The sequence below is a fragment of the Anolis carolinensis genome, chromosome 6 (genome assembly GCF_035594765.1).
Source record: "Anolis carolinensis isolate JA03-04 chromosome 6, rAnoCar3.1.pri, whole genome shotgun sequence".
Lineage (NCBI taxonomy): Eukaryota > Metazoa > Chordata > Lepidosauria > Squamata > Dactyloidae > Anolis > Anolis carolinensis.
Genome location: NC_085846.1, coordinates 28175760 through 28202334, shown reverse-complemented (window position 1 = coordinate 28202334; position 26575 = coordinate 28175760). Strand labels below are relative to the sequence as shown.

The 26575-nt window shown below is 41.2% G+C and overlaps 1 protein-coding gene across 1 annotated transcript in view; it reads left to right on the top strand.

Moving 5' to 3' along the window:
• npepps (aminopeptidase puromycin sensitive) overlaps positions 1–26575 on the top strand; it is a 96601-nt gene that overhangs the window by 38423 nt on the left and 31603 nt on the right. The window contains exons 3-4 of the mRNA XM_003222484.4: positions 13374–13451; positions 25697–25818. Of these exons, the coding sequence (XP_003222532.2) occupies positions 13374–13451; positions 25697–25818 (200 nt within the window). The remainder of the gene's footprint in view (positions 1–13373; positions 13452–25696; positions 25819–26575) is intronic.

The following is a 26575-nucleotide window of genomic DNA, read 5'->3' as shown; positions in this document are numbered from 1 at the left end:
ATGGCTTTGATGCAGTAAAAATATGTTCCCAAAAAGTTTGTTCACAACCCAACTATTTCTTGAGAAAATTCTTGAGAAATTTGTCTGGAAAGCTGCCAGAGCATGATGCCTTTGAAAGTGGGTAGAATTGATTTGACAGAGGATTTGCTGGGAAAATGTTTCTGGCACTTGCTGGAAGAATCAGAAAAAGTGAAGCACCTGTATATATCTGCTGGGGAAAGTACATAGGATATAAGACGTCTGATTGCTCTGTTAATGTGAAATGGAATATTGCACAGTCTGTCCACTGATGGAAGTATTGGATCACTGTTCTTGCAGAATGCATTTAAGAGGAAGAGCTGGAGTAATGCTTGAGGATCTCAGGTGGGCCTTGTTTTAGAACATTTGTATCCAAGTTTTGTCTCTGCCTCGTTCTTATGATGTGTTCTAAGGCAATAGCTTTATCTACTTCTTATTATGCTAGCATTTAAAATGGGGCCAGTTGTCCCACAGAGTGATACATCTCCACATGAATTAATAGTATTGGGTAATGTTAAATAAATGGAAGATAAAATGCATAGCTAATAACTGATTAGATAGTGGACACTGTTAATAATTTGAGAAAACTTTATTTTGTTTTTATTGTGTGTGGTATGTTTATGTAATGTTTTCCTTGCTTAAAACATGCTGTTTCTGGTAATATGCAATACAGTATTCCTCAGGGAATACGTTTCATGAAACTGCAAAGGAGGAAGGTGAGCAAACATACTTTTGAAAGATCACCTTCTGCCCCATCAACAGGAGAGGAGCTAAAAGGGAACAGGCTTCCTGTGCAGAATTTCGCTTTTCTGTTGCTTTGGAAAGGCAAAGGAGAGCTTTAGCAAGGCGTGAAAGAGAGGTGCCTCCCCCCTTCATCAACCTGGAGATGGGGGTGGCAGATTCCTCCTTCTCCCCCAATAAAGCAGTTTCTCTGCTTTTTCAGCTGAGAGATGTGTTGTGGAAGCTGGGCATCCTGTCATAGTTGGCAACTAGAGAGGGGACTGCTTTCAGGAGTTCTGTGTGGGCAGTCTGGTCATCTGCTGCCCTCACCTTCTTCCACTGAGGCTCCAGTGTCTGGAGCAAGTAGCCTGCTGCAAGGAAGAAGGTGAGCCAAATAACAAGGAAGACTCCTGCCATCATGATTGTGGTTAGTGAAACCACGAATATTTGACCCATGGATAACATGGATCATATTGTACTTCCTAACCTGAAGAAACCTGTTTCATGTGACCATGGATGGGAGAATGCTTGAACACGAAGTGGTTTCTGTATTGAATAGCAGAACTAAAGTTACCAGGTCCCAACTGATTGTGAAAGCGAAGTACGATCAGTCCTTGTTACTGTAGTATTTGGATGGGAAGCCCAAATAGACACTGGGCACTGTACGCTATATTTCAGAGGAAATGGCAAACTACCTCTGAGTATCCCTTGCCTAACAAAGCAATATGAAATCCATGGAGTCTCCATAATTCAATATAGAAATATGTGGTAAAGAAAACAAGAAGGTGCAGATGTTAGTTTGGGACATTAATTTTTCCAAAAGAAACTGATTTAGAGATTATCAAGCTCTGGGGGAATTGCAGGATTTTTCCCCCCTGCTACTGGAAAAGGAAACCACACAGATTCCTTTCTGATTTTATAGAAACTATTAAGATGATTGAGGTGTTCTTCCCAGCTAGGAGGGTTTATTTAGAGCTCTTAAAAATTAGTGCTGTCATTCCAATGATTCTTAAGTGGAGGCCCTTCAAAAAGTGCCAACTTCATGCCAACTTAGGGAGGATTCATTATAGCTCTTAGCAGAAGCTTTTAGTAGTTACAGACCTGCCAAGTCCCATGGTAATATTTTAGAACTCTATATGAAAGTGAATATAAAAAAGCCCAGGCCCCTTTTTCTTTTAGTTATCACACACACATACTTCCAGTTTTGGCAAATTATTGTGTTGTTGGTGGATCACCACTCCTGAACTTGTGGTTGGAAAATACTTAGGAAATGAAATCTTAGCGAGAGAAATCTTATTGCTTAGAAACTTAGAAATTTGTAGTGCTGCTGGTATGACAGTGATTGGTCAGTAGAGGGCAGGGGAAAGAACCCCTTTAAATTAAAGGGCTGTGTTCTCTTTTTAGAAAAGGATTACTCATGGATTTTATGACTCTGTGTTGAAGCCAGGAGTCAGATTCATCAATGGGTTTCCAGATTTCTTTCTTCATGCTTTTAGAGACTTATGTGATGGTAGGCTTCTAATCTTGTTAGTTAACTGGCATTAGGTTAGAATTCCTTTGGGAAATAATGTTCAAGATCAAATAAGCATGCTGGTGCAGTGCAAGTCTCTCCTAACGTACCTCCAACATCATTTGGGGAGGGAGTAGAGGCTTTTCTCTCTTTCCCAGGGAGGATATGCAGCCACAGCAGCAAAGTTGTGCAGGACTTGTAGCCATAACTGTGTCCCCACTAGCTTCCAGTTAGCTGCAACAAGTGTTCTCAATGTATTTTAATTGTCACTGCACAGCCAAGAAAGAAGGGATAGCCTTATGCTGGGGACTGCTTCTTCTTCTCTGACTGTGCAGGAGTAGCTGACATGAGTCAACAAATCTCCCCTACAGCAGATTGGTGGCACAGAGCTCCTTCCCCATGCTTAAGGTGGGAGCACTGAATGTCATAAAGGTACCAGATCCCCTATGATATTGGAAGTTAGGCAAGGTCAACCCTGATTGGTACTTGGATGGAAGATCAACAGTAAGTACCGGGTGCTGTTGGCTACATTTCAGAGAAAGGAATCCCCCCCCCCCCCGAAAATCTTTGCTTAAGAAAACCCAATGAAATTCATGTACTTGCCAGAAATCAATAGGAAAATTGATGATACAGACACACACTCCTCTCCTTTTGCAGGATATTTCCTGCAGTATCTCAAATGAAAAGGTCAACAAGACAATTTCAGAAAATGTAGTTTATTGCAAAATAGGGTTTTTTTTGCAGATGCCTTTTGCAGAAAGGCACACATGCTTGTGGCTTCTTAAGCCATGGTTCATGAAGTTGTGAACCAGGATCTGGAATAGCTAGTGTTTTGCTTCAGTTTCACAGAAGGTAGCATCACGGAATAATCAACTCTTTTCTCAGTATGTATAATTCCAGTTTGAATAGTTGTCGTTGTCTTTCGTTTGGAACATTACTGTGAATAACCTTTGGCCAAGGTCCAGACTTGTTTTATTGCAGACCTACAAATTGGAATCATTAATTAATGGACATACCCATCTGGCTACTGTGTAATTTCAGAAATTGCTCTGTAGATGCACCATCATTTTAATCTGTACTAGATGTTCTTTGCTGCAAAATTGTTAATATGCGTAGTGCACTGTATATTGAAGGCTTACACATTTGCATGGGTTGTAATAGTTCTTTTATTTGTTTATAGCCATGGGTCATCACAAGTCAAATCTCACAGCTGTACTGCTAATAAAGGGACATGTAACTATGAAATGCACAGGTGCATAACTTAATGTAATGCGTTACAGACTGAGAACCAATTTGATGAATTGGTCTTGATACTAAATATAGAACAAGTAGCCAGGTTTGACCAGGAAATAAATTACATATTTTATATTAAATGATGGCAGAGCAAGTAAGTAACTACAGTTGATTTGATCCACTTTGCTTCAGTTTTTCAGTTGACCATCCTGAAAGATTTTTCTATGGTCATTCATGTAGATTTGATCCTTTATGTAATGATTAATACTCTGATTAAAATCTTCTATGCCAAAATCAATGTTGTGGCCCTTCCAATAAATTGAGTCACTTCCACCAGTCAATGTCTTTGTATTTCTCTACAAATGTTTTACAAGCAACTGTCTTATTTCACTTTGTAGTGCTTCAGCTGGGGAGAAAAGTACCATGTTAATGTTTGTCCAAGTTTCTGGCAGTCCTGTCTGATGTCTGTTTGAAATGTCTTTTGAGTCTTAAACAGGGGTAGTTTCTAAGTATATGATACTGGTTGCAAGAAATTTGGCACATATTTTGAGTTTTTTTTTGTCTTTTTAGCATTGTAGGTTTGCATGTATGATAACAGCGTTTTGAAATGATTTTTTTTAAAAATAATAATAATGGGTGGATCAATCATTCAGCCCTGTTGACAATCTCAGTGACTTTGAAATAGGGAAACATGTTTGGTGTAATTGAAAGATGTTGCTATAAAATGATATCTTGTATTTTCATCTAAACAAAGTGAATAGGAAATCCATAGCAGAGTAGTGTCAGTGACCAACAGATTATTTCTAAATTTAGTGACTCTTTGAATTTTAGACTGTAGCATTACTGCAATTAATACAAAAACATTTTGAAATTAAAGGGATTTATGTATACATATTTTCTGTCAAGCTGACAAACTACATTTTGTATTTTTTCAATTCTAACACTAAGATTAGTACTATGCTTGGCAGTACTTGAACTTCCAGATGCCAAGTTGCTAATCTCCTCTTTGGTTAATGTTTGATAAAATGAAGCCTCTTTTCCTTATCCAAACTACATTATAGTTTGCCTCTCAGCTGTAAGATTAAAGTACTTAGTTTAAAACCCTTTTTCTTCCCTTATTCTCTGAATTTTCACAATTCTTTCAAAATATTGTTAACAAAATTTAATTAATTAGAATATAAAATGACTGGGAATACTGTAGATTTGAAAGTCCTGGACGATGTGACAATTTAAAAACATATGTAGTTAAGTTCTGTTATAGTGAGACTTTAACAGTACATTCTATATTTATTCAGTTGTAAGTTTGGTTGGGTTTACCACTCATCCATAATACAGTTTTGTAATGGAAGCTAATTACAATTTAAGTTCATCTCTTCAGCATTAAAAGGAGGGAAGGAAAGGGAGATAAAAAATAAAAAAGGAATGTCGCAGTACATTTAGCAATATCAAATAAACAGTTGCAAAACATTTCAACTTACTTGGACATACAGTAAGGGATTTAGAGATCGTTGTCCTTGAACAAGGAGATTACAAAGGAAGACTAGAAAAATAAACAGCAGAATTTAAATATACCCACAAATTCTAATCTGTTTCCATAATTATGGACAAAGACAATGACTTCATGGCATGCTATATATATTAATACAAGAGTCCTCACCACTGCATATACAACAAAACGAAGATTTTCTTTGAACCCAGAGAAACACACGTTTGCTAACTGGTAAAGATTTGAAAGACCTGTGCTGTTTTGCCCAGTCCTTTGAAAATTAAGGGCAAGATTTATGATTTCCATTTTTTAAAATTGCATTACATTCTGTCCCACTCCCACAACTATATAAATAAATATACTTTCTACGCTGAACTGCAGCTGATGAAATGGGTTTATATCAAAGAAAGCTCATTCTAAAATCAAATCCATTTACTATAGTTATAAAGGTGCTGCAACATTTTATTTTTCTTTCCCCCCTGCCATCCTCCTCTTTATAATTTAAGTTATTTTTAAAGTGAAGCCATTCATTTAAATGGGACAAAAGTATAATTGGTAATCTGACTTGTATTTATGGATATCTGAAAATTTTCTACCTCAGGGTATCAGAACAGAGAAAAAATAGAGAAAAATTTTGTGTGGGGTAAGAGAACCTAAGTCTATATGTTGCCACAATGCCTTGTTTGAATTAGGAGTTCTATTGTAGAAACATTATGGTATAAGGTTTCATTTTAGTAGAGTGTGAAGAGAGAGGAGGATATCCCGATCCAACAACTGGTACATATGTACAGTAGAGTCTCACTTATCCAAGCCTCGCTTATCCAAGCCTCTGGATAATCCAAGCCATTTTTGTAGTCAATGTTTTCAATATATCATGATATTTTGGTGCTAAAGTCATAAATACAGTAATTACAACATAACATTACTGCATATTGAACTACTTTTTCTGTCAAATTTGTTGTATAACATGATGTTTTGGTGCTTAATTTGTAAAATCATAACCTAATTTGATGTTTAATAGGCTTTTCCTTAATCCCTCCTTATTATCCAAGATATTCACTTATCCAAGCTTCTCCCGGCCTTGTTCAATACTATAGTGGCTTTATATGAATTGCATTGCAAATGGCTAAGTTTGATAAACAGTTGAAGTCAATATCTGTCTTTAAAACAAATGTAATATTGTGAAGATGTTTCTGGTAGATATAAAAAACCAAAATTTCAATTTGCTGAGTGCATTTTGGTCAGAAACAGTGTTTAGTATGTTAAATTTCTACGTTTAAAATAATATCTCTTCCAGATCTTGACGGTTATAGCTAAGTTTTTCTTGTAATTCTCATTCTCTCTCTCTCTCTCTCTCTCTCTCTCTCTCTCTCTCTCTCTCTCTTTTGATACACTCCAAGGTGCATTACTTTAAAAAGAGTGTGAACTATTTTCTGTTTGTATCTTTTTCTGTATAGAGAAAGGAGGAGGAAGAGAGACGCCATTAGAAAAATCTGGTTTAGTAGGCTGGAGCAGGAGGAGAATGCTACTGATAAGAAACAATGTATATTTTCTCAGGGAACAAGGTCTCAGCTTCTCAGTTTTTATAAATAGAGCAAGTACAGTAGAGTCTCACTTATCCAACACTCGCTTATCCAACGTTCTGGATTATCCAACGCATTTTTGTAGTCAATGTTTTCAATATATCATATTTTGGTGCTAAATTCGTAAATACAGTAATTACTACATAGCATTACTGCGTATTGAACTACTTTTTCTGTCAAATTTGTTGTATAACATGATGTTTTGGTGCTTAATTTGTAAAATCATAACCTAATTTGATGTTTAATTGGCTTTTCCTTAATCCCTCCTTATTATCCAACATATTCGCTTATCCAACATTCTGCCGGCCCGTTGATGTTGGATAAGTGAGACTGTACTGTATAAACTGAGCTATGTAAAATATAATAAATATAACCCTATTGGACACATAATATGCCATACTTTAAACTACAGTGAATGACGTCTGCAGTAAATGTTTCACATTTTTGTGCTTTAACCTTTAGCCAGAATAACTTCTCTGCTCATAAGCATTGAAGGTTGTTTACTCATTCTAGTGTATGACGAGTTAACAGTTGTTCTATACACACACATACAATGTCAAGCATTGTGGAACAACCTCATGAACACTTTACTTACTGGGTTGTTGTATGTCTTTCGGGCTGTGTGGCCATGTTCCAGAAGCATTCTCTCCTGACGTTTCGCCCACATCTATGGCAGGCATCCTCAGAGGTTGTGAGGATGCCTCACAACCTCTGAGGATGCCTGCCATAGATGTGGGCGAAACGTCAGGAGAGAATGCTTCTGGAACATGGCCACACAGCCCGAAAGACATACAACAACCCTGTGATTCTGGCCATGAAAGCCTTCGACAACACACTTTACTTACTGTTGGCAATGCAAAAATTTTCAATATTTTCCCCTTAATCTTTATTTAAATTTCTCCAACATGGCCAACATGGTCCTTCTAGATTGGAAGAGTGTATATTCCAATCAATAAAACATTGCAGATATTAGCCCTTCCCTTCTATTGTTTGCTAAGAATGCTGACCTCCTATCTTGTTAAAGCAGCTTTGCTTTCCATTTTGAATCTAAAGATAGCAAGGATCAAAATCCATTGCATTTATGATGCGTGATGATATGAGCAATACGTTTCCAAACTCATGTTTCTGGTCTGTACTTCTCGCTTTTTAGAACTTTAAATGCCTAACTGCTACAGGTCTTATAACCCATGTTAATGATATTCTTGGCTGCTGATTCAGCTTAGTACAGAATGATATCACCAGTGAAAACACCCTAATTTTAAAACTATGGTAGCAGTAATTTAAAACAGTCTCCTGGGTTTGGATAGTTTTAAAGTAAATGATGCCGAAGGTGGGAAGAAAGACACGAATAGACTCAATCCACATGGTTTACTAATATGGAGTTACATTTATGTCTGTTCAAGAAGGCATCAGTTGTTTGTTAACCTTCACCAGTGACAACAAATGTAACAAATGACTCCTTTGATTTGAGATTATCCATTGCACAATATAGCTGTCTGCAGTTTACTATTTTCTCTGCTGATAATCTCTGGGGAAATCTGGAAGACAAAATGATGATATGAGAAGAAATTAGGTTTTCATTTGTATCCCCATTTGACTTGCTATTCATGCCCCTAAACCTTTACAGACGACGTTGGAGAAAAGTTGACCCAGAGAAGTCCCTTTAGGAGTAGTAAGGTTGACCTTGTCTTGTTGTATATGTTCAGAGATTCATATTGTCAGCTAAGGGCAAATCTAACATTTATTTTTTGTGAACAGCTGAAAGTATAATGCCTGTTGATAGTTTTTACTATCCTCAAAAGTTCTATACTCCATTCAAACCTAGCTTTTCCATACCCAATCTCAGTTCACAGTAACCTTTACTTTTTTGGCCATGAAGATATAACCACCAACTTTGCTTGGGATACTTCATATTCTATAAATATGTAATCTGAGTCTGGCAGAGCTGCTTGTGGCCACATAAATTTAGGTATGTTAAATGCACTGGTGAACCTAGTTAGGTTATGGTCTGCCCGGTAATAAATGTTCCTCACTAAGATCAGTAATGACCAATCTTGCTTCACAGTTACTTGCTAACTAACTAATCCATTTTTCTTGCAGGGGAGTGATTTTAGAGTCTAAACAGTGCACCAAGATAGTTTAAAATGCTAGATTGGTGTACCTCCTTAATCTGAGTAACTGCCAGAACATGCTTCAGAAGATTGCACTGTGTAGGAACTCTGTGTAGAAGATGAATGTTGGTAGAAAGGGTTTCCAGAATGGTGTGCATGTGTGTGTATACCTTCCTCTGAAATAGTATCCAGAAGGTACCTTATTAGAAAACTAAGGTGCCACTGCTTATTTTAACGTCAATTTAGTGGTTTTGAAACCTGCAGAAAAGATTGTGTTTCAGAATGAAAATGCGCTGTATCCTACTTACTGCTTTCAAAGCCTAACCTTTTGAAGGGTGCTTTATGCATATATTTATTCTCAACATAATATTTGGCTTTCTTTCATGATTTTTGTTTTCGTGTCAGGAGCAACCGGAGTTGCTTCTGGAGTGAGAGAATTGGCCGTCTGCAAGGGCGTTGCCCAGGGGATGCCTGGATGTTTTGATGTTTTACCATCCTTGTGGGAGGCATCTCTCATGTCCCCGCATGGAGCTGGAGCTGATAGAGGGAGCTCATCCGCGCTCTCCCCAGGTGGGATTCAAACCTGGCAGCCTTCAGGTCAGCAACCCAACCTTCAAGTTACAAGGCTTTTATCCCCTAGGCCATCGGAGGCTCCTTCTTTCATGATGAGGATACATTTTGTTTACTCCCTGTCACTGTAGTATGTTTATTAAGTGTGATTTAGAAATTGAGGTTGTGATTAATGTTGTCACAAAGTTTATTTTTTATCAGTTTTTAAGGGTTACATTTTACTTTTAGTATTACAAGCAGGCCTGTTAATGCTGTAAATGCTTATCAGTATGCTCTTATCTTTAAGTGGTTTGCCGGGGAAGAGGTTGGTGAACTCTTTTATTGGGTCTGTTCTTTTGTTGACTTTGCTTGAGTTATACAGGAAGCTCTTTGGGTGGAATTAAAAGAAATCTGGTTTTCTGAAAAGGAAGCTTTGAACGTAATAGAAATCAGCCTCATATCTGAATTTTGTCAGTGTATCCTAGTAGTCTATTAGTTAAGCACTTGTAGCAATTTATAAATTCAGATAACACAACAATAAAAATAAAATCAGTTCACTCGTAACAATAAATAAGAAGATGACATTTAAAACCACAAAACACTATAATCTTCACTGCCCTTCTGAAGAATGACAGAGGGGCTAGGTAGCAAGCTTCATAGAAAGGATATTGCGACGGGAAAAGACAACACAAATCAGTAGGTAAAAGTAAATATAGCAATAAATTCTGATGAACCAGTGCAATGTTTTAGTCCCGAATTCCATACCTACCATACCTAGCAACCTAGAAGGTTATGTTGGTATTTGTGTTGGCATTGAAGACCTCTATGCATACCTGTATAACTGATAAGAAAAAGTGCTATCCAATTCATAGCATAGTCAAGGTACCAAGCCTGTTTCATCTATGAAGACTATCATCTGTCCACCCTGAACACTGATTGGAAAGGATTCAAATAATCAGTTCCAATCAAGAAAATTGTACTTATGATGCCACTATTGGCTCAAGGACATTATTTTGAAAACAAGAGATTAGAAACTGATAATCTAGGTTGGTGGGAGCTAAAGAAGGCATAGTTAATAAAGAAGTAGCAGTGTTTTCCTTAGAATGATGCTAGAGAATCCCCAACTCCTTGACATCTGCTTTGAATAAAATAATTCTGAAACATGTTCTTTTAAGAGTTTATTAATAGTTTTCCTTTTTGCAGTTGCAAAGGGGAAATGAACTGAGTATATGGTGTGTTTCCCAAATAGGCTGTAATACCATAGAAACCAAATAATTATTTATTCCTAGAAAGAGAGAGAGAGAGAGATGCTGAATCTCAAATCTACCAAGAGATTATGCCCTCACACTTCAGAATCCTTTTCTGTGTGGATCAAGAATGCTAAAGGATGGTATGAAAATTAAACTAGCAATTAATCTGGCAATTAACCAAGCTGGAATGTCTTGTTGTTATACTGAGTTGGTCTCCATAGTTGATGTTATGTAATTTGTCATTATTATTGTTTAATGAGTAGGTTTTACAAGACATAAAGAGACTTTCTTGGAACAATAGGATCTATAGATCTCTCATCCTTCCTTTTATTTTAGGCCAGGAACAAAGTTGCACTGTGAACACTGAATTATATTCGTATTGCCTTACCTTTGGCATTAATTAGTTACACCTTTCCTGGATAAATTCTTTAAATGGTTGTGGAGAAAAGTGTCTATCTTCGAAAAGGTAGCTTTCAGGGAGACGTGAGCATTTGCAAATAAAATCTTGGTGGGAGATTGATATATTTGCGAAGGAACTTCTCAAAGACAGAAAGGAGATTTTTTTGAGGGGAAAACTCAAATCTTCATTTGGTAGTTTTGTTAATCTCTTTACTGAATGTCTATGCAACTATCACTAGCATACAAGTAGGCAACTGTCTCAACTTGAAGTATCATGAGGCACTGGTTGATCTGTATGCCATAGCCATTCCTTTTTAATATGCCAGCACAGTTGTATGTTTTAGGATTGTTATGCACATCCAATGTATTGGTGCAATTTGCCAAAATAACTCAAAATGAAGAAAAGGACATTCCTATCTGTTTTGTGAAATTATTATGGTAGGTGATGCCTTCCAATTCTGAGGATATATTTTAAGAAATTAGGTTTGTCAATGAAAATGATTTGTGATTTTTAGCTATTGAGCTGCCTTGAGAAGAACAACTTGGTTCATATTAAGTCATTGGAATACAATATGTGCTCCGGTTTTGTAGGGATTAGGGGTACAGAACCATCACAACAGTGGAAAAACATCTAATTTGAATGTTGTTGTTTTTTTTACCTGAGAGAACATCCCTCTAGGAATCTCTGGGTCCTCCAGGTTGATTCTATGGTCAATAGAGCCCCAGGACCCTGCCCCCCCCCCCCCCGGGTTGAATACCCAAATCCATGCTCAAGTCCTGTTATATACAATGCTATATTAAAATATTGTTGTGGCAAAATAAAGGTTGTCCTTTTAAAATGGGGGGCAGGGGAGAATATTTGCAAGCTGTGCATGGTTGAATCGTGGATTCAGAATCTGTGTATACCAATAGTAGAACGCTGTGTTTTCATTTAATCAAAAAAATTTTTTTGTCTTTTTCCAAATACTTCTGAGAATTACTATTGATGTGGTGGACTCTCTACAAGAAAGTTGGTAGTTGACTTTGTTGTCTTGTAATGTAATATGGGCTAAATATCACAGAGGATCACTTTTTATGTCTCTTCTCCTTAACGTATGCTTACTAGGTTACTCCTACAATGGTTGAAATCACTCCAGGATGGAGCACATGCTGTGAATTTAAAGATATGAGGCCCAGGAAACAAAAGTGGGGGAAATCAGGAAGGAACCCTGAGCGAGAACAGCTTTCTTTTAGGAAGAAGGGGGAAATTGTTCCTTCCTCAACCTTTTCCCTCTCAGCATTCACATTTCTTATTTGCATTTATGTCATTCAAAATTAGAATGCTAGTGTCACTAGTAAAAAGGGCTAGCAGTGTTGACTTTAGGGTTGACTTAATTTCCCGCTAATTAGAATAGAAGTGGGCTAAAGGTAGACAGGCTTGATCTTAGACATTCTTGCTGGCTGTAGCTCATAGATACAAACAGGCATGCCACCTCTCTTGAGAATGGAATTTGTTTTAGGGGATCGGTTTGGTTTAGAGCAGTTAGTCATTTCTCTTACTTTTTATCTTGGAAACAAATCTTAAACAAACCGAGATTTTCAACATCAACAATTATAAATCTGGAATTGGCAACCTGATGGGTGGTAGATTCCTGATTTGTTGGTGTGAAATAAGGCAGGAATCGGATATTAACGATAAATGTTTACTTTAGATTCTGGCTAATATGGTAGTGATAAACTGAAACCAATGTAAAACTAAACTTTTAAATTTCTAATTACTTCACTTTGTTGGCAGTAGGAGCCAAGGAGGACTGAGGAGGTAGCATGCAACAAGACATTGCATGTGGATGATAGTCCAGACCTTTAGAGAGCTCTGGTTTATCATGTGTGAATATGGCCAACGTAAAACTGCTTGGCTAGTTTTTCTAAGTTGAAAACTAGTTGGCTCTAATTTTATATACAGTAGAGTCTCACTTATCCAACACTCGCTTATCCAATGTTCTGGATTATCCAACACATTTTTGTAGTCAATGTTTTCAATATATCATGATATTTTGGTGCTAAATTTGTAAATACAGTAATTACTACATAGCATTACTGCATATTGAACTGCTTTTTCTGTCAAGTTTGTTGTATAACATGATGTTTTGGTGCTTAATTTTTTAAAATCATAACCTAATTTGATGTTTAATAGGCTTTTCCTTAATCCCTCCTTATTATCCAACATATTTGCTTATCCAACATTCTGCCGGCCTGTTTACGTTGGATAAGTGAGACTCTACTGTACTAGAAAACAAGTTAAAAAGATATAGCTGAACTGAAGGAAGATAATCATGCTATAGTTATAATTCCAATGAAATAAAGTACTATATGACTAACTTGTTTTCTATTAACCATATATGTTACAATTCAATGTATCTGCTGATTTTGTAGTACTTGCATCTTGTTGCATTTATCTTTCAAGCTGCCTTTATTTTTAGTCATAGGAAATGCACTTGATGGCACTTTAAGCACTCTCTGTCTGTTACTTCTCAGAAATCCATGCTACAGGATTCAACTACCAAAATGAAGATGAAAAAGTGACTCTCTCTTTTCCCAGCACACTTCAAAAAGGTAAAGTTTCTTCTGATGTATGTTGATTCTGAGAGAGTCAATAGTTGACTCTGGAGAGGAGGGATTGAATCCCTACTCGGCCATGGAAACCCACTAGTAACCTTGGACAAATCACCCTGTCTCTGACTTAGTGACAAGCAAAGGCAAGCTGCCTCTGAACAAATCTTGCAAAGAAAGCCCCCGTGATAGGTTTACCTTATGGTTGCCATAAATCATAAATAAATCCACACTGTAACGTTGATTATAAAACTGGGTAACTCAGTTGGTGTCCAAAAATATGTGCATTCCTTTCCTTGGTCAATGATGTCCCTTCATACCCCCACTCCTTTGTTGTCTACAACCACCCTCAGTTGTCCATAGCTGGCTAATTCATCAGTGAAGAGGAGGCGGAGGAGGAGATGAGCAGGTTGGCTGAAGATAACAGGGTGATCAGGCAGGCAGTAAAGAGTCTACCTGGAGAGAGCCTACTATAAATGAAGTACCAACCTCCTTTGTTCTTCCTGCCTTGATAGGGAAATGCCAAAAAGCTACCACCATGTCACGACCCAGGCGGCAGAGGCACCAATAACCATACACAGAGGCCAGAATCTAACTAATATCTTTATTGAAGGAATATATAAAGTTAATAAAAACAAGTATAGAAAATAGTCCAGAATTAGACCCTTCAGGAAAGGTCAGAATTAGTCCAAAAAAGCAATGTCCAATAAGAAATATTAAGGTCCAAAGTTGTAATCCAATAACCGAAACACTCACTTTGCCAAGCAAAGTGAGGGGAGATGACAAGGTCCTTTAGTCCATAAAACTTGAACGTGGCTAGGAAATAACTTGACACTTGAAACAAGGCTTGAACGTGGAACAAGGTAACTAAGAACAAGAACAAGGTCCGTGGAATAACTTGGTAAAATCCGTGAAACAAGGCAAGGATTAGTCCTGGGAAACAAGGCAAAGTCCGTAGGTAAACAAAGGCTGGGAAGCAAGGCGAAGGCTGGATAGCAAGGCAAGGCTTGAGCTGAAGCGAGGCTTGAATCGGAGCGCGCTGTCCAGACACAACTCGCTCCGTAGGCTGACGAATTGACTCCGCGAAGTTGCTACGCGGGCAAAACACCTATATAGAGTCCAACTTTCTCACCAAAGCGGTTCTCTGGGAATCAGAAACGAAAGCTAAACTCTGAGACCAGATGTTAAACTCCTCAAAGATTCTCACGAGAACCAGTGTTAATTGGCAACATTCTTAGCTGCTATCCTCGCACTCCTGCGCGAAGCTGAATCCAAACTTCTCTGTTGTTTACAAAACTCCCGGCGCAAGAACACGGGAGAAGAAGGCTCTGGGGTTGTTTGACATACTTCTGGGGCACAACTTTCTTGCAGGTGCAAGGTTCCCAGATCTGCCTGGGAAAGATCAGGCTGAGAGGAATCCAGTTCAGACTGGGAAGGTAAAAAACCCAAGTTTTCATCTTCATCAGGAATTGCAATGTCCTGAGCAGGACTACAAGGCCCATGGTTCATCACACTATCCCCCTCCTCAGGGCCCCTCCCAAACTGGAGTCCTCTCCCCGAGGCGCGAGGTCGCGGTTTGGTGGGATAGGTCAGATGGAAGCGACGGGTTAGATCAGGAGCATGGACTGTGGAGGCGTCTTCCCAAGAGCGTTCCTCAGGGCCAAAACCCACCCAGTCAATGAGATATTGTAGGCGGCGGCGATGAAAGCGAGAATCCAAAATGTCCTCAACCTCGAACTCCTCCTCCCCATTCATCAAAACAGGAGGGGGGGCCGGTTGGTCTGTATCAGGACGCACACCATCCGCCGGAAGGAGCAGGGAACGGTGAAACACTGGGTGAATGCGCATTGAACGCGGAAGTTGGAGTTTGAAAGTCACGGGGTTTAATTGCGCCACCACTGGATAGGGGCCAATGAAGCGGGCATCTAACTTCCGGCATGGGCGGTGGGAGGGCAGGAAGCGAGTGGACAGAAAAACCCGATCTCCTACCTTGATTTCGGGGCCCGGCTGGCGGTGTTTGTCAGCGTGGCGTTTATAGTCCTCCTTGGCTTGGTCCAGTTGCTGGAGCAAAAGTTGTTGCACCGCTGTGAGTTCCTGCAGCCAATCCTCTGCTGCGGGAACTTCTGAAGTTTCAATGACAGGGGGAAAGAAACGTGGATGGAAACCGTAGTTTGCAAAGAACGGCGTTTCTTTTGTAGAAGCTTGAACTCCATTATTGTAGGCAAACTCAGACAGTGGTAACAGAGAAGCCCAATTGTCCTGTTGGTAGTTTACATAACAGCGAAGATACTGCTCCAAAGTGGCATTGGTGCGCTCCGTTTGCCCATCTGTTTGGGGATGATGAGCTGAAGATAAGCGAGAGTCTATGCCCAGTAGTTTTTGCAGTGCCTTCCAAAAACGAGAGGTGAATTGAGATCCACGGTCTGTGACTAAACTCTTGGGCAATCCATGTAGTCTGAAAACATGCTGAAGAAATAGATCCGCAGTTTCTTTGGCCGTGGGGAGGCCTTCGCAGGGAATGAAATGGGCTAACTTGGTGAATAGGTCCACCACCACTAAGATCGTGGTGAATCCACAGGAAGGTGGTAGGTCAGTGATGAAATCCGCGGAAATTATTTCCCATGGGCGAGATGGGGTAGGAAGGGGGTGTAAAAGCCCTGAGGGCTTCTCCCTTCGTATCTTGGAGCGCTGGCATACTGGGCAGGTGTTGACATATTTTTCCACATCCTTGCGGATCTTGGGCCACCAAAAATCTCTTAGGATCAAATGCATGGTTTTAAATAGTCCGAAGTGTCCTGCTGGTTTGCAGTCATGACACAGACGAAGCGCTTTTTCCCTGCCCGGTCCGGGTGGGATATAAACATGATTTCTATAGCAGAGCAGCCCATCTTTAAGCGAAAAGGGAAAATGCAGACCTTGGCGAAGTTGGTCCTGCGCCCAGGCATCTGCTTGCTGACTAGCCCTGATTTCTTGAGCACAGATGGGTCCTGGAGTAGGAGAAGTTGAACCAATGGGACTGGATTTGGTGTTCCCCACAGTGAGCGTGGCAAAGTTCTCAGGTTGTAGCAGTTGGGATTCAAAGGTCTCCTTGCGTCCTGCAGCGTATTCCGGTTTACGTGACAGGGCGTCTGCTTGCTTGGTTTGAGCTGGGGTCACATAATGGATCTGGAAGTTGAAACGTTCAAAGAATAAAGCCCAACGTTGCTGCCTCTGATTTAGTTTGCGGGCAGTTCTTAGATGTTCTAGATTACGATGATCAGTGTGGACTTCAATGGGGAATTTGGCCCCTTCTAGCCAATGTCTCCAAGTTTCAAAGGCTGCCTTTATGGCCAGTAGTTCTTTTTCCCAAATGGTGTAATTCCTCTCTGGTGTGGTTAGTTGACGAGAATAAAAGGCACAGGGATGGAGGTGATCTCCCACCGGTTGTAAGAGTACAGCCCCAATTGCCACATCAGAGGCGTCCGCTTGCACCACAAAAGGGGTTCCAGGATTTGGGTGCTGTAGAATTGGCTGGGAGGTGAATAGTTTCTTCAGTTGCTGGAACCCTTTCTCTGCTTGATCAGTCCAGCGGAAAGGCTGCTTTCCACGGATGCAGCTAGTGATGGGGTCGGACCAGCGGGCAAAATCTGGAATGAACTTGCGGTAGTAGTTCGCGAACCCCAAGAAACGCTGCACCTCTTTCTTGTTAGTTGGCGCCCGCCATTCCAATACTGCTGAAACTTTGGCTGGATCCATGGAAAGCCCTAGAGGCGAGATGCGGTAGCCAAGGAAATCTACCTCTTGTAGATCAAAAGCGCATTTTTCTAGCTTGGCATAAAGTCCATGATCCCGCAATCGTTGCAACACCAATTTGACGTGGTTCTCATGTTCTGATTGTGATCTGGAAAACACCAAAAAATCGTCCAGGTAGATTATCAAGAATCTGTCTAGATAGTCCTGAAAAATATCGTTGACAAAATGCTGGAACGTTGCGGGAGCTCCGCATAAACCGAAATTCATAACTCGGGACTCGAATAATCCGAATTTAGTCTGGAAGGCGGTCTTCCACTCGTCCCCTTCTCTGATGCGAACTAGATTATAAGCCCCCCGAAGATCCAGCTTGGTGTAGACCTTGGCTCCTCGAAGTCGGTCCAGTAGATCCGAGATTAAGGGCAGGGGATAGCTGTTCCGCTTGGTGATATTGTTCAATGCTCTGTAGTCCACCACCAAGCGTAATTCCCCTGACTTCTTCTTCACAAACATCACTGGGGAGGCGGCTGGGGATTGAGAGGGTCTGATGAACCCCTTGCGAAGGTTTGTCTCTAAGAATTCCCTGAGAGCTTCTTGCTCTGGTTCAGCCAGGGAGTAGAGATGCCCTCGCGGGATCGGGGCCCCCTCCACCAAGTCAATGGCACAGTCATAAGGTCTATGTGGGGGTAATTTTTCGGCTTCTTTCTCATTGAATACATCCCAATACTCGGAGTACTTCTTTGGCAAGGTGATGATGGGCTCGGAGTCTGTGGCATGGCATACCTTGGCTACGAGGCAATGGTTTTGGCAGTACGGTGAAGCAAACTGCAGTTCTCTGTTGGACCAGGAAATGTTAGGGTCGTGAAGTGTCAGCCATGGAATTCCCAAAATCACAGGGAAATGGGGAACCTCGGTAACAAAGAAGGAAATCTCTTCCATATGTTCCCTTATCCACATCCTGGTGGGTTCCGACCACTGGCTTACGGGGCCCGTCTTGAGGGGACGGCCGTCTATGGCTTGCACCACACGGGCATTCTTGAAATCATGATATTGTAATCCCAGAGAGTCGGCATACTCTCTATCGATGAAATTGTTGGTAGCTCCAGAGTCTATCATGGCGTGGATCATGACGGGTCCCCTTTTTGCTGACCATAATGTGACCACGAGAAGGAACAGGACCCCGGTTGGCGGCTCTTGGATGGATTTTTTGACCGGGTTGGCGAGCCTCTCTACACCCGGTCGTTGGCTTCCCCCGCCGGCTGTGTGCCAGTCGGCTCAGACGCCTTCGACTCCGTGGAGGACGCCGCCGCAAGACGGGCGGCAGGCTTCCCTTTGGCTGGGCACTCTCTGGCGAAATGGCCCCCGTTCCCGCAGTACCAGCAGAGGTTCAAGCGTTGACGACGGGCCTTCTCGGCGGCATCTAGTCTGGGACGCACATTGCCCAACTGCATCGGCACCTCCTCGCCTCCTCTGGGGTATGGGGTTGGCGGCGGGGGTCTCCACACCGGACGTGGCTGAACACTGGCGGGAGCGGGGGGTTTTGCCCCGGCTCTACCGCCCTGGCCTCGAACCCATTGTTTTCTGTTGGCAATCATGACTTCAGCCCGTAAACATTGATCAATGAGTGCCTCGAGGGTCTGGGGAGGATCCACCTTGGAGATTTCTTCCAGCATTTCAATGTTGAGACCCTCCCGAAATTGTCCTCTGAGGGCTACATCGTTCCAGCCGGTGTTGTGGGCCAGCACGCGGAACTCGGCTATGTACTGAGACATGGGTCTGTCTCCTTGAAGGAGGCGCCGGAGTTTGTGACCGGCTGCCTCCAAATTGTCCTCGATTCCCCAGGTCTCCTTAAGGTGATCCAAGAAGCGTTGTGCTGAATTTAGGTGGGGGGAGGCTTGATCAAACAGGGCCGTCGCCCAGCTAGCCGCTGGTCCATCTAGAAGACTGTAGACCCACGCCACCTTGATGTCTTCTTGGGGAAACTCGGCATCACGGGCCTCTAGATAAGCTTGACATTGGCGGCGGAAAACATGAACCTTAGCAGCTTCTCCAGAAAACTTGGTAGGCAACGCCATGGCCGGGAGGCGAACTCCGCGCTCCCTCAACCCTTTTATTTCTCCATCCTGCGCGTTGAGTCTGTCACGGATGCGGTCCACTTCGTCCTTGCTGATGGTGTAGCTGAGCGGCTGTCCAGCCGGCGCGGCTCCGGTAGACATCCTGGCCTCGGTTAGTTGGTGCTTATGGGTGGCGGAGTCAAACTGTCACGACCCAGGCGGCAGAGGCACCAATAACCATACACAGAGGCCAGAATCTAACTAATATCTTTATTGAAGGAATATATAAAGTTAATAAAAACAAGTATAGAAAATAGTCCAGAATTAGACCCTTCAGGAAAGGTCAGAATTAGTCCAAAAAAGCAATGTCCAATAAGAAATATTAAGGTCCAAAGTTGTAATCCAATAACCGAAACACTCACTTTGCCAAGCAAAGTGAGGGGAGATGACAAGGTCCTTTAGTCCATAAAACTTGAACGTGGCTAGGAAATAACTTGACACTTGAAACAAGGCTTGAACGTGGAACAAGGTAACTAAGAACAAGAACAAGGTCCGTGGAATAACTTGGTAAAATCCGTGAAACAAGGCAAGGATTAGTCCTGGGAAACAAGGCAAAGTCCGTAGGTAAACAAAGGCTGGGAAGCAAGGCGAAGGCTGGATAGCAAGGCAAGGCTTGAGCTGAAGCGAGGCTTGAATCGGAGCGCGCTGTCCAGACACAACTCGCTCCGTAGGCTGACGAATTGACTCCGCGAAGTTGCTACGCGGGCAAAACACCTATATAGAGTCCAACTTTCTCACCAAAGCGGTTCTCTGGGAATCAGAAACGAAAGCTAAACTCTGAGACCAGATGTTAAACTCCTCAAAGATTCTCACGAGAACCAGTGTTAATTGGCAACATTCTTAGCTGCTATCCTCGCACTCCTGCGCGAAGCTGAATCCAAACTTCTCTGTTGTTTACAAAACTCCCGGCGCAAGAACACGGGAGAAGAAGGCTCTGGGGTTGTTTGACATACTTCTGGGGCACAACTTTCTTGCAGGTGCAAGGTTCCCAGATCTGCCTGGGAAAGATCAGGCTGAGAGGAATCCAGTTCAGACTGGGAAGGTAAAAAACCCAAGTTTTCATCTTCATCAGGAATTGCAATGTCCTGAGCAGGACTACAAGGCCCATGGTTCATCACACACCACCACTGTTTTCCTGCCCAGGCAAGGCCAGGAGCAGTCCCATAGTGGAGAGAGTAGATGGGGTTAGTGTTTACCTTGGTTCCTCATATATTAGTATATCACTCTTTGAAAAAAAATTATTAAGGTAACAAAGATGTGAGTTTTTAAAACAACAGTGTAAATAAAAGGTTGGTAGATAACCCATCCTGCTATTTGCTGGGTGAAGAGAGTGTGTTCAATACGTGCCAAGTTGGTACATTGTATTGGAGTAAAGAAGACACCATTATATAGTCCCTTCTGGTACAGATTTGGTGCTTGCTAGATTGCAGGTAACAAAAAAAATAATGTGGTTGTATCAATCTATGAAAGATGCTACCTATGAAATTTGTATGAGAAAATTGATTATTACGTGAATTATAGAACCTTGAAAATCACAAATCATCCAGTAAAACTGTAATTTTCTCTCTTAAAATGTGTTGTGTTATATCAGAACTGGAAAAATATTTCAAAGCTATATATACTAGCTTTTAAGTTTTGCACATGCCTGTCTTCCCTGTAGTTTCTTAATAACCCCACTGTTTAGTCCTGATGCTCGCTATGTATTTTATGAATGTTATTTTACTGTTATTGTTTTAATTATATATGCTGTTGTATTGTTTTATCTGTTGATCGGGCTTGGTTCCCATGTGAACTGCTCCGGGTCCCCTCGGGGAGATGAAAGCGGGTTATAAATAAAGTGTTAGTATTTATTATTATTTTGACCATCCAGGCAGCTATGTCTGTGCATATTGCCTTTCTTTCCAGTTTTTTCATGATTGGTAATTTTATATCCAAGCTCTTATTAGGACTATGTATTGTGATATATGATTTTTTTTCTTTGAAAACCTAAGAAACATCTTTCATACTACATCATATTATCTGTAAATTTTCACATTATCTTTAAATTACAGGACCAGTTGTTGCTTAATGACGTTCTTATAGAATAATGAAACACAGGAGTAGTCTGGCCAAGATGGCCCACTGTTAGTAGCACAATTTTTATTCTGTTCCTAGCTTTGCAGTGTTTATTATTATCTTTAGATGTTATAAAGATAAGGAAAATGATGATTCCACAATTGCACACTGCTTTTCTACTGAGCTTTCTGTCTGAAAAGTAAAGCAATTACAACTCAAGTGTCTTGAAAAGAGAGAAACGAGCGAATGCATCTCCTGGTCAGTTCACACCACTACAGTCTCATTTCAAGAACAACATCTCTGTGAGATCTAAGGAGGATATTTTTAGTCATGCTACCTCACATACCTTGAACATAAAGTGCCAGTGATTAAATTTGACGTATTCATCTTCAAGAGGTTGTATTCTGCTGCTGAGCTACAACCTCATCCTGATACATAAAAATTTCCCATGTAGTTACATAGAACTTCCATTTTTGATTTTCCATGTTAACGCCCTGTTAAACTCCCATAGAATTCTTGTATCGTTTAATAGCATGGAACAAGTCAAAATCAAATAAGGAAAAAACTGCAGCAAATCAATTCAGAGCAAAATGAAGGGGAGGAAAAAAGTTAAGATTCCTTTAATCTTTTGAAAATATTTGCTCAAGCCAACGGCAATGCACAGGGTTGAGAAACTGAAAACATAAAGTGTGTAGTATTTAAAGCTAGTTCAAAATCAAAATGACACCTACGAACCAGTCTGCTGTGAATATTCACTATATTATATATTTGAGAGGTGAGAATGTTTTGGTTCTTAGCGCTAAACCATGAAGGAGATAAGCTAGGTCTTCACCATGTTTCAACCACAATGAGCAATATGCTATGATCCAAATTAATCTTAAAATATGAATGGAAGGATCTGCTCAATATTTCTTTCACTGAAAAAGATTAGGTGTGTTTGTCTTATTCTTGATCATTTTGAACATTATCACATTTTATTTGACATTAACACAGTCCCTGGATGTATGTAACCTTGTGAATAAACTTTCAATCTTAAGTAAATAAGAGTTTTTTTTCATAAAGATAATATAAGTTAATAAGGGTTTTTTTCCATAAACGTTTGGGTGTTGGACTTTGATTATTACCAGCATTTGGAAAGTAGCTGGGTAATCTTGGGCAAATCATACTCTCTTGGCCTTAAAAGTAGACAATAGGAAACTTCCTCTGAATAAATCTTAACAAAAGCAAGCAAACAAACAAAATGTTCCTAGCATATGGTTGCCAGAGTTCAACTCAACCTGAAGACCCATCACAACAAATTAGAAGCAGGGCCTTTTTCCAGTTTATACAGGTTGAACTGCCCTAATCTGAAAATCCAAAATGCTCACATTGGAACTCCCGACAGATTAAAATAACTGTCCTGTTGGCATTCCAAACCATTTTTACTCCAACAGACTTTAAAGACAGAAAGCTGTTAAAGAATTGATTACAGAGGTGCTGTATTATTTTAAACCGAAATACCCTTTTTTCTTTTTGTTTGCTTTTTATTCTTTTCACCCTAGATTGAATTATTTTCATTCTATGAGTAGTTTAATTCTATTTTAATGTTCATTTGTATATGCTGTTAGCAGTATTTTTTTTAAAAAAAATTGTAAGCTGATTTAAGTACCAATTTTGGGAGAAAGATGAGATACTACTGCCGCTACTACTACTGATAAAATAAAGCATATTACTGTAAATAAATGCCAGATTAAAACAACAGAAAATACTAAAACAGTTGGAATGTGCATGTACATCTTTAAAAGTTACACATTTTAAAAAGTAGCATTACTTTTTGTCAATTAAATTTCTCTTTGGTAATTTCCATTTTCACCAGTTGAGTGGAATTGAGTCAAGTGAAGGGTTCCCACTGCTCTGATAGAATGACATCTGCCTACTAGCTTGCTTGCCTGTCAGGAAATGGAAACAGGCAAACTATTCCAGACACATCTGTTTGCTCTCCTAGTATCAAGTAACCATTAAAACTGAACTATGTTTAGTACAGCTTGAAGGATATAATCCAAAATTGCTTATCAGGATAAGTTCCTGCTTGCTTCCGAACTGAAACATGACACTGTCTTGAAAATCACACCTGGGGTGGAGGCAAGCACTCCGTTCTTGAGTTAAAAGATTACAAGTTGTTATGAAAGTTATTTTGCTTTATTGGGCAGCATACATATAGCTTTTCTTACTACTGCCCAATCTTCCACTACTCATAATGGTGGTAGAATTCTACCTGTGATGTTTCACAGCTACAGGTACACTTCATTGGAATTGCTTTGAAACCTTTTTTTAAAAACCCATTTATCATTATTTCTGGATAAACAATATGAAATCCTGTAGACTGGAAAAAGAAAAGGGTTCAAGTCCCTGTGCAATCTTGGAAATCCATTAGGTGACCTGATACCAGTGACACTCTCTAAATCTAAGGGGCAAACCTCCTCTGAATAGATTTTTCCATGAAAAACCTCGTGGTGGAGTATTTTAAAGTGGCATAATGACCACATTCAACAACTGTCCCTGAGTTCTACTCCAGTCACTCATGATTTTAGCCATTCCTTTGACATGCTGCTGCTTTTTCCAACACCTCTCATCTTTACTATTAAGGCTTCATTTCTTTATCCAGGTGCACTTTAGCCAAATTGTGGCTGAGTTACCTGTTTCTTATGATCTGTCATTTTACTGCTAGGCTCCCACTCTGTCCCTTTCCTCCATTTCCATGTGGGATCTCAGGATGTTTATCTAATAGAGGATCAAGGTCAGTGATGGCGAACCTATGACATGTGTGTCAGCACTGACGCCTAGCCATTTTTGCTGACACGTGGCTGCATGCCAAGAAGGACGTTTCATCTTTGGCTCCTGCATGGTCAGGTGCAGTAAGCGAGGATGAAACATTTGCTGTAGTGTGGCGGCCGCTGCTAGTATAGCAAAAGGGGCTCCACCAGCCCAGGCCGCTGCCTCAGTTCGAGGAGAGTGGCCAAATTCCCGGATGAGGGAGTGGAAAAGGAGGGGGAGCGTCGTCCAGGCATGGCGAGGGAAGGGAAGATGATCTGAGGAAGGGGGAGAGAGCCGCCACAGGCCTTCCAGGCTTGGCCAGGCACAAAGAGAAGCCACTGCTGTGGTTCTGAGGAGGGTTTTTGTTCAGTCACATCAAGCGGGCACCAGGTAAGCTTAGCCTGGGCTTGAGGGGAGCACCCACTTACCTTATGCCAGTCACAGGTGGCTTTGGTGCACCAGTTGAGCCCCCTCATCCAAGTACAGCTTGCTCCAAATCCCTGGGGTGGTGGAGGGGATAGTGCCATGCACATGGATGCCATCCCAACTGGGGCCCTCAGGGATCCAGCCGGGGTGGGGGAGGAAAAAGGCCCGCCGCTCAGCTGGTGCGGGCCCTCAGAGCCAGGCCCTCCTTTGCGGTGGTGGGCCTGGGAGGGCCTCCTTCCTCCCCCACCCCAGCTAGATCCCTGAGGGCCCCAGTTAGGCTGGCGTCCCTACGCATGGCACTATTCACGCCACCGTCCCAGGGATTTGGAGCAAGCTGTACTTGGATGAGGGAGCTCAACTGGCGCACTAAAGCCACCTTTGGCTGGCATCAGGCAAGTGGGTGCTCCCCTCAAGCCCAGGCCAAGCTTACCTGGCACCCTCCATGGCCTGCACTGCCTGCGTTGCTTGATGTGACGGAACAAAAATCCTCCTCAGAGCCACAGCAGTGGCTTCTCTTTTTGCCGGCCCAGCCTCAGAGACTGGTGGCGGCTCTCACTCCCTTTCCTCAGCTCCCCTTCCCTCCCCTTGCTATGCCTGGGTGTCGCTCCCCCTCCTTTTCCGCTCCCTCATTCCGGGCTTTGGCCACTCACCCCAAACTGAGGTAGCGGCCTGGCCTGGTGGAGCCCCTTTTGCCGCACTAGTGGCGACCGCCATATTCCGTGATGCGGCAGGAGGGAGTGGCCTCGAGCAATATGGTACATTTAAAGAGGTAGGAAGGGAGAGAGGGATGCTATATTTATAGTGTCCCTACTTCACAGATTTCCACTTATCGCGGGTGGGCCTGGAACGTAAGCCCCGAGATAAGTGAGGGAACACGATATTAAATATAGTTACAATTATACATTTTTGTTGTTTAAACTATAAATATCGCAAAATTATGGGGTTTTTCTTGAAGTGACACACCACACGAGTTATGCTTGGTTTTTTGGCGAATTTTGACACACCAAGCTCAAAAGGTTGCCCACCACTGATCTAAATTAATCAGAACTTGGTCTCTGAACACTATTGGTTCTGCTTTATTGATATCTGGTGGTAAGGAATTAAACATAATCTCCCTTTTTTTAACTACAGGGATGGGAACATTAAAAATAGATTTTGTTGGAGAACTGAATGATAAAATGAAAGGCTTCTATCGAAGTAAATACACCACTCCTTCTGGAGATACACGCTTTGCTGCTGTTACTCAGTTTGAGGTATGAGCTCATGGTCTACTCTTTCTATCCCTTTAATAGGACGTAGCATCCTTCTCCGTGCACTTTAGATTCTGATAAGGAGATTGTGTCCTTGCTTAATGATAGCTACATTTAAACTAATATCTATATATTTTCAGGGTAGCATGAGAGCCAGTGTGGTGTAGTGGTTTGAGTGTTGGGCTAAGAAACTAGAGTTCAAATCCTTGCCCAGTCCTGGAAACCCACTAGGTGACCCGAGGCCAGTCATGCTCTCTTAGGTTAAGGGGAAGGCAATGGTAAAACATCATCTGAATAGATATTTCCATGAAACCCCTGTGATAAAGTTGCAATTAGTCATAATCACATAAAACCTAAATATATATTCCAGGGTAGATTTCACAGTGGTGCACTTGATTGCTTATCAAGCGACAAGACATTGAACTCACCCATTTGCAAAAACTGACTGGCTCCCCATCCACCATTTGAAAAATGAGAGAAGGTTGCATGCCCCTGCAGAACAAGTGCGTGCATTAGAGACCATATATACTTGTACATCTGTTTTTATGCTAGCATAGTTCTTCAAGAGGAATTTGGCTGTAATATTGCTTCTTTAAGCATCCACTTGTTTCCATTTGTTTTAATGAAGCAGCAGATATATGAAGATGTAGTTAGTGGACTAATGGAGCAGATGAATATTTTGAAACAAAAAGCTGTTCATCAAAAGTTTTTACTATGTCCATATGTGTATGTTTATATATTTTGACTGGCAAGATTGTCC